This window comes from Helianthus annuus, chromosome 13 (genome assembly GCF_002127325.2).
Source record: "Helianthus annuus cultivar XRQ/B chromosome 13, HanXRQr2.0-SUNRISE, whole genome shotgun sequence".
In the NCBI taxonomy this organism is placed as follows: domain Eukaryota; kingdom Viridiplantae; phylum Streptophyta; class Magnoliopsida; order Asterales; family Asteraceae; genus Helianthus; species Helianthus annuus.
The window spans coordinates 13964959-13973857 of NC_035445.2; the positions used below are offsets into that span (position 1 = coordinate 13964959).

The 8899-nt window shown below is 36.7% G+C and overlaps 1 protein-coding gene and 1 long non-coding RNA gene across 2 annotated transcripts; both read right to left on the reverse strand.

Annotated features, from left to right (window-relative positions):
- Positions 1-968: 968 nt before the first annotated feature.
- LOC110902486 (putative germin-like protein 2-1) lies at positions 969-1792 on the reverse strand. The gene is made up of 2 exons (XM_022149101.2): positions 1692-1792; positions 969-1599 (listed from the first exon to the last, which is right to left on the reverse strand). The coding sequence occupies exon 2, from the start codon at positions 1520-1522 to the stop codon at positions 1064-1066; it is 459 nt and encodes a 152-aa protein (XP_022004793.1). The 5' UTR covers positions 1523-1599; positions 1692-1792; the 3' UTR covers positions 969-1063.
- Positions 1793-5660: 3868 nt separating this feature from the next.
- On the reverse strand, positions 5661-7257 carry LOC110902487. Its single transcript, XR_002571147.2, has 2 exons — positions 7219-7257; positions 5661-5753 (listed from the first exon to the last, which is right to left on the reverse strand). It is a non-coding gene; the product is annotated as an uncharacterized LOC110902487 (long non-coding RNA).
- Between the last annotated feature and the right edge of the window lie 1642 nt (positions 7258-8899).

Below are 8899 nucleotides of genomic sequence, written 5' to 3' on the forward strand. Positions count from 1 at the left end.
TAAAAGTTGGAGATCAAATTTTGCAAATTTTTATGAGTAATGGTCCCTACAACCCAAAAAACGTGTAATAAATAAAGTAAATAAAAGGGAATACTGCCTTTTTCGATAAAGCGTCATAAGACTCCTCACAAGAGTCCATATTGGTTTTAACGCGTCACATTATAACTTTTCTGAACAAGATGCGTCACCGACGCATGTTAGGCGTCTCAAGAGGTCTTCGACACTGGCATATGATGCGTCGGTGGACGCTACTGAAGCGTCACCATAACGCCTTCGCTACCTGACACGGGAAGCGTCGCTGGACGCATAAGAAGAGTCACCATGACGCCTTCTATACCTGACACGGGAAGCGTCACTGGACGCATAAGAAGACTCGGAAGACGCCTTCGATACTTGACACGTGATGCGTCGCTGGACGCACAAGAAGAGTCGAAAAGACGTCTTCGGTACCTGACACGTGATGCATTGGCGGACGCATCCGAAGAGTCTCAAAGAGGCACGAGAGTGGTCTGAGCCAGGCGCATCACACTAAGCCAGACGCAAGCTAAAGTGGATACGTCGAGTGGACGCCTCCAAAGCGTCGTTACTTTAATTCCTAATCATTGAGACACGTGTCACTTCTATATTTAAGGACGCATGAATGAGCCCTGCAGACGCAAAATGTGTCTCGTAATCGGTTATGCGCTGCTCCTCCGACGTATGAGATGGCTAATTTGGTAAGTCAACATATTCGTGGCCATTTTCGTAAATTCCCCAATAAAATTTAGTCAAGTGGAACTGTTAACTTGTATATTTTTAGTTTGAAATATCATGCGCACTCTAATATATTCGTTAATTAACTTTAGCCAATAAAATTCTAATGTGTAGCACATGTCGGTCTTTCATTTCACTGACTGACTTTGAAACACGACTATGAGTCCTTTTTATAATTTAGTTCCTTATTAATAACCATATATTATATATCACAACCAGAACAATAGTCTTTTTATTCACTTATAATTTTTAACAAGAGAGAAAAGCAAACAGTGTTACAAAATTAGAGTTCAAGAAATCACATAAAAGTTCAGAATTTTGATTGAATTTGACGAACCACCTTGATGTCAACTTGAAAGGTCTTTGCAAGAATATCCTCAGCAATGTCAGGGTTTGATCCAAACACAGCATTTGCAATGGTAATGACACCTGGATTTTGACTGCTCAAACCGGCAATAGCAAGTGCGTGCCCATATCCCACGTTTTTCTGGAAGTGAATTAGACCTTGTGGAAACACAAACACGTCACCCTTCTCAAGCATTTTTGTGAATAGGCGGTTATCAGGGTTAGATGTGACAAAACCAACCAGAAGACTACCTTCAATGACGGTCAAAACTTCAGTGGCTCGAGGGTGCGTGTGTGGAGGGTTAATACCCCCTGGAGCAAAGTCAATACGAGCCAAGGAAATACCAAGAGTGTTGAGTCCTGCTAACTCTGCTACTGTCACAGCAGTCACATTAGAACCCACGTCATTCGACGTATTTCCCATTACGTGAAGCCCTCTAAAGAGAAAATCATCTGCTTTCACAAGCTTTGCATCTTTGCAAACCACACCATTCACGAATACTGCATAAACAAATATAGAAACCTTAATATGGACACCTATAAATATAGTATATCATTAAACCATGAGCTGCAACAATCTTTTATTCTTTTACCTGGGCTGTTTGCATCTGCCACACAAAAGTCCTGGAGAGGACTAGGGTCCTAAGCAAAAGCAATCGAACATGTTGCCAACAGGACACCGAATATAAGAATACGAGACATCACTAGCTGGAGGTGAAAAACTTGTTTACTAGGAACTTTGATGGTTTAAGGATTCTATGAAACAAACTGTGTACCTTGGTAGTGCTTTTATAGTAAAAGAATAGGATTAAAATATACAAAGGATGAGTTGCCTCACTACCAATAAATAATACATGTATGTTGAAAAAGTAAATTTACTAAGAAGTCATCAAATACATACTCATAAGATTTTTTCAACTTTCTTTCAACCATAAATTAGAAGTCAGAATGCATTGCGCTGATACATTTTGTTTAATAATCATTTTTATTAAGATTTGGTTTGTTGGATCGTTGAATGCTTACGATGTATTGAACTGATCAAGAGGTTTAGTTAAACTAAGTTTACAACCCAAATCCGAATAGTTATAGAATTATTCAATAATGTATTTATTGGAAAGTTCGTAGAAAAGATACTTTATTAATTTGAAATACAAATAGTTATAGAATTATTCAATAATGTTTAGCCCGTTTTGCGTATAAAAAATATTTTATTAATTTGTATCTTAATCCGCTTGAGAAAAGATCTTGTCCTCACGGTCCGCTAACAACTTCTTCCACTAAGTTGTTAAGTCATGGTGATTTGCTGGTGTCTTCATTGTCATTATATGGAGGGTTACATTTACAGAGCCTGATGTTTGTAGATCTTGGGGCTCTAGTATAAAAAAGATCTTTATTCAGAGCGTTCTATATAAAACCGATACATAAAAACTAGAATACCCGCCGCAAATGTTACTCTCCTAGGCCTTCTACTTGGAATCATTCTATTTACCATTTTTATAGCGATTATGATTAAACCCCCTCTATTTTAATACATACTAGGATTTTGATCCGCCGTGCATTACGGCCGCGTCGAAAGTTAAAGTAACTAGTATTTATACTGTATATTTGACATGACTCTTTACTTAAAAAATTACATTGCCATCGAATGAAAACGTATTATATTTGACCTGACTTACTTAAAAATACAATTTACGAACGAAAACAAAATAAGTATAAAACGTATTATTTTCTACTAGACTCGGTTTAGAAAAAAAGTTTATGTCAAAGCGTGAGTCATTTACGTTGAAACGTGAATTTTAAAATGACATGTACGTTAAAACTGCGACACACAACGCGTTACGTCGGTGACACCTTAGCTGTTTATAGCCGACGACACGTTATGTGATGCGTTAACCACATAAAACACGTGTTTGATGTATCCGATCAAACTCAGTGTAACCTATATAAGCATTGTGGTTACAATGTACAATGATGAAATTAACATGTGATACCCGCACGTGACATTACACGTTTTTTACTTTGTTACACACGTTACGTTCGTGAAATTAACGTCATTATATATATATATATATATACACACACTAGTTGTTTACCCGCGCGATGCGGCGGGAAACATATCACTTAGGTTGGTGAGTTTAGGGCTATGTACAAGGCATTTCGGTTTTGAGCCATAACCAAAACCAAATTCGCGATGCAACGGAAAACACAACACTTGTTAGTAATTCTAAGGTGTGCATGAGAAGGTTCAGTTCAGTTGTGTCATAACTAAAATCTAAATTTTCGGTTAAGGTATTTCAAAACCGGTCATGGGGATTTAATGACGTTTGTGAACCCACCTATTAATCACATCCACATTTACACATCATCAATAACTATATATAAATGCAAACATTTGACTCAAATATGCATGGAGGTGATTGTCAATCAAAAAATGATGTTGAAACCATTCATCCATAACTATAAATAAATGCAAAAGGTCTTCATCTTCTTGACGACAAAAATTGCACCTTAAGGACTCCATATTCGCATTTCTTCTACGCATATGAAAATAGCTTTTGGGCTACATTCGACTCATACATGAAAGAACTTATTTCCGATTTAGCTTAACTTTTAAAGACCAACCCATTAGAGAATAAAATTAGCCCGGTTGTTGACCCATTTGGTAAAAAAAAAAAAAAGAAGAAGTAAGAATATCAAATAAAAATAAGCGCATCACAACATACATGTGATTTTGTAAAATATCATATCTTAAAATTAATAAAAGAAACAAAATATGCTTAAATTTATTTTTTAAAAAACATTGTGTTTATAAGCCATGGATTTTTGTCTATAGTAAAACTTGTTCTTATATTTTATTTTTTGAAAGGCAAGCGAGGCAAAATTTCATTAAAACCGACTTACCCTCACAAGAGATCCCCAAAACTACAAACAACAATACAAGGAAACCTATAACATACAACCAAAAACACCCAGCAAAACAAAACCAACATATAGAGCCAGCAACAAAATTATTCAAAAGAGACTCCTCCCAAGTGTCGGTTCATGGCATCCCATGAAATACTTTTCCATTTGGATCTATTTAGAATCTACCAAAACGATGTCTTCGTAATGGCATCCACCATCTTTTGACAAGTAGGCAAGTAGTAATTCCTTTAAAGACCTTTTCATTGCGGCCCATCCATATTCTCCAACATGTTAACATAAACACTGCCTGGCTTAGTCTTCCCTTTGCTTTGGTAATTCTCTGCTTCACTATATATTCCAGCCGATCTTTGATACTCTCGAACCAGACCATAATCGAGATTTGAAACCAAACACAAACCTGCAACCCAGCAGCTCTTGCCACAACACACGAATGGTTGGGTCGGATAAGATTGGTTATCTGAAAAATGAAACTTAAGTAAATTGTGCGTACATATGACTGGAAATGGGTCAGGTTGGACCAAGACGACTCGAACTTTTGTTTTTCGAACGTGTGAAGAATAAGTTAAACTACTTGTTCTATAAGATGAAGTACAATACACGACATGATTAAACCAAACTTACAAAGACTTTTAGCAGCCCATTTAACAACCCAAATACACAACCGACCCAATTTGATAAACCAGAACACCAATGGAACCGAGCTTATATGGGTCAGTTTTTGGTTACATTTCAAAACCCAACTAACCCAATCCAATTAACACCCTTAGCATCAACCCAAAAAAAATTCAATGTATAAGTATCATAAAAGAATGAAAATCACCTATAAAGGTCTTGAATGCCAATGTAAAAACGCAAAGTTTGTGAATCTGCGATGGGTTTAAATGCAAAAAATTAAAAAGAAAGAACTACATTTAGAGGTAGTGCTGTTTGAAGGTGCTTCTTGGCAGCTTATAAGTTGAAATGAACTACATTCAAGCTATAAATGAACTACATATAAGTTGAAATGAACTACATTAGATTGGTCAAACTCATTGGGTCCAAGGTCCCTCAAAGTATATTTATAGTGCAAGTGACCTCTTAAACCACTAACTAAAAAATTAATTTAATATTGTAATAATATCAACTTTTGAAAATCTTAACTAATTTGTTATTTAGAAAAACAAATCCAGTAGATAAAAGCATGGTTTATAAATTAACCGGACATATGCCCCGTTAACCAACCCGCCTATTTTCACCACTACACTTAGCCATACGGATTTCAGAAAACGTGTTCTTACTTTGACCTGGTCTTGAATGACATCTCTTTCAACAGCAGATTTTTTTAACTTCAGTCCTCATAGTAGGTATTTGCTGATGTTTCAAAAATAAATATTACTGATGTTTGCCTCAAGGTGTCAAGTAAATTAGACCATTCTTCACAAAGAAGTCTAACTTGCCCTTGAATTTCTGAAAACTCTGAGAGCGTAATCTGCTCACAATCCTTGATTAACGCCTCACTGGTGCCTTCTTCAAGTAGACGTTGCTTTACCTTTTCAGTTGAGAGTGATCAGTGGGTATAATAGATAATTTACCATTCAATCTTCTTAGAGGAAACAGGTTTCTAGCAGAGGCCAAGCTTCTATCCAAGCAGCTCTTGCTTCCTTCAAACTACACCTCAGATGAAGTGTCTTTGTAGCCATAAATATATAAAACCGTCTACTATCCGATCTGCTTTCTCGAAATGACGAGATCTGCATCAATAAATTAACGTTACCAGATGATTTTCAAGCGAAGGTTGTTCTTCAGTTTGTTTATAAATTCCTATACTTCAGAATGCCCTATGCAAACAAATAGTTACTCTAGCCAATTAATGTGCACTTCTTACCAATTGGATACAAACCCTAAAACCCATGCAGTTTATGAGGAAAAATATCGGATATCGGTCAAGGACTGATATTTGAGATATCAGTTATCGCGGTGAGATATCAGTAATTTTCATCATGCATAAATTTATATATATAGCAATTTAACACTTAACAATTTAGTATACTCTCCTCCCATTAACAAACTAACCTTTTGCAACTTGCACAACACTATCAATAAGAAGAAAGATACATGGTAGGAGTAAGAAGAAAGGTACTGATATCGGGAAAATCGATGACATATCAGTCAATATCGCCGATAATATCGGTACCGATATTTTACATGGGGACTGATAACCGATATTAACTGCATAGCCTAAAACACAATGAGATAGATTGATGAACAAATAAGTGTAGAAAACTATGCACAACGTAGATTCGAACAAGATTGACAAATTAACAAATAACATGACTGGAAAATGTCCAAACAGATCTTTTATGTGGTCAAGTTAACTGTTTCTTCAAGTTCAATCATAAACTTGTTTGATGAAAAGTCATGATCTTGTTATTTTCACCCATCAACTCCAGCACATTAAATCAATCATTTTCCAACTCATTAAACCGAAAATAAATTCATCTTTATGTAGTCAAAAAGAAACTGAAATAATGCGCAATAATCTTGTTAAAGACTTAAAAGACTTACATCTGGATAAATTTAAATAAACACGTAGCCTAGTCATGAACTCATGATACAGAATGGGTCACATGAAAGAGACAGGCAAAATAAATTCATCACAAGACAAGATCCAAATGAAATTAGGGTATGAAATACAAGGACAAAGCAAAAACCAGTTGAGATTTTGATCAAATAAGCACAAAATGTCGTGCTAGTGTCACACTATTAGATAAACAAGTGTAGCCCTGATTATTCAGATGCTCTACCCATTGTATTGGTTAGCCACTTTGTGTGGCCCTCTTGATGTGAACCCAAGATCCAATCATTTTTTCACCTTCATTTCACATACCATTTTCATAAACCAACATTAATCCTAAAAATCATGTTTAATCTAAAATTCAAATTCTAATCATTTGTGTTAATAATATATATAACTTAATCAACTACCTTTATTCCATTGCGTTCAAAAAAATTTTAAAAAAATGACTACCTTCATATGAACAATTCCTATAGTTTTCTTTATTACTTCAATTTCCACAACTATTAAGACAAAATAATTCAATAATTGACTACCTTCAGATTAACAATTCGAACAGCTTTTTGATGCTTATTACTTCTACTTCCACAACTAATAAGATATAAAAAATAAAATTAAAAAATAAAAATGAATTTGACTACCTTCAGATGAACAATTCCAACACTTTTCTGATGCTTATTTCCCTAATACACACACAAGCTCAATGTTTTGCATACAACATACAAAACACAAAATTAAATAGTTATGAAAATTCATACCACAGATGGATTAAGAACAGAGACGGGGATTAAATAGAAGATTGATACGCAAAAACAACCTGCATCATGAACAACAAATAAAAAACGTCAGCAACTAAGAATAACCAAAAATGAAAACGAAAAAGCAATTACCTGTGGTCCGACTCTCTAAATTCAGAACATTGATCGTGTTAGGACCGAGCCCACACACGAACACGACACCAAAAGCAATAGACGAACACAAGGATTTACGTGGTTCGGTCTAAACTGACCTACGTCCACGGGTGGCAACTAGGATATTTTATTGAGGTGTTAAACATTACAAGTACAAGACATCAATATATAGACTACACAATTGGGGTTCAAGCCCAATGGGCCGCGACTTGGGCCGACTGCCCTAGCTATCGCGCCACACCCATAGGTGTCGAGAAGTCTACAACCCAACAATCTCCCACGTGGAGGCTTCAAAGACACGATCAACTGCACTCCACTGTACTTCTATAATCTGTCAATGGAAACTCTATGCTCCACCTCTAGTTGCCACATGCCTTCTCATCAATTAACCTGAAGGCGCGTTGAAGCTCCCACTGAGCTTCAACTCATTAGTCACTACCCGTGACTTATTCTCTGTCCCTTCCGGCTCCCACTTAAACGAACTGCCGGACCTTGAGAAAACCTGAGAACTAACACTCTCCATCATAAGCAGGTAATTCATTGGAGAGATTTTGACTGCTGGAATACAAGTTTTCTTAACCCACTGTCATCTGAGAGCTCTGACTAAAGCACTACATGTGCTCCCACTGCCACGAAAACCCTTAACTGGCTTCTTTGAACCTTTCCTAGCACATTCAACCTGAATCTGACCTGTGACTCTGGGTTTATCTCCTGCAAAACAAACCTTCTTCTGCCCCCGAGATTCTGTGAACTGAATTTTGGTCTTTTTTCTGAACTGGGATGGCCTCTCCCTCAGGCGGTACACTACACTGACCATATACAATGAGCCCCTCTTCTTGCCACGTGCAACTACTAAATTTTCCTTAATTACCTTCCACTGTCCACTACCAAACTAAACCTCGTGACCGTGATCATGCAGCTGCCCGACAGAAATAAGCCTTTTCTTCAAGCCTAGAATAACTCTCAAGTCTCTCAAATTCCAAGTAGATCCAACTGAAGTAACTAAGTCAATATCACACATGCCTGTGACATCTAAGACTTCGTGATTTGCAAGTCGTACCTTACCAAAATCCCCAATTTTAAGATTTCGTAGTGCTTCACTGCTGTGGGTAGTGTGAAATGAAGCACCCGAATCAATAACCCAGGAATCAACATTGCTCTCCACACTACAAATCAAAGCTTCATCATCATCTGAGTAGTCTACTGCAGCGTTAACTTCTTTCTTTTCATTTGGACATTGATTCTTGAAATGTCCAACCTCTTTAAAGTTTCAACAGGTTACATCATTCTGAGCCCTAGACTGACTCCTTTTTCTGTTCTTGCTGCCACTACCTCTGTTATTCTTTCTTCCTCTGCCAACATGCATTAAGTCACCCGATGACTCACCTGAATTTCTTCTTCTGACGTCTTC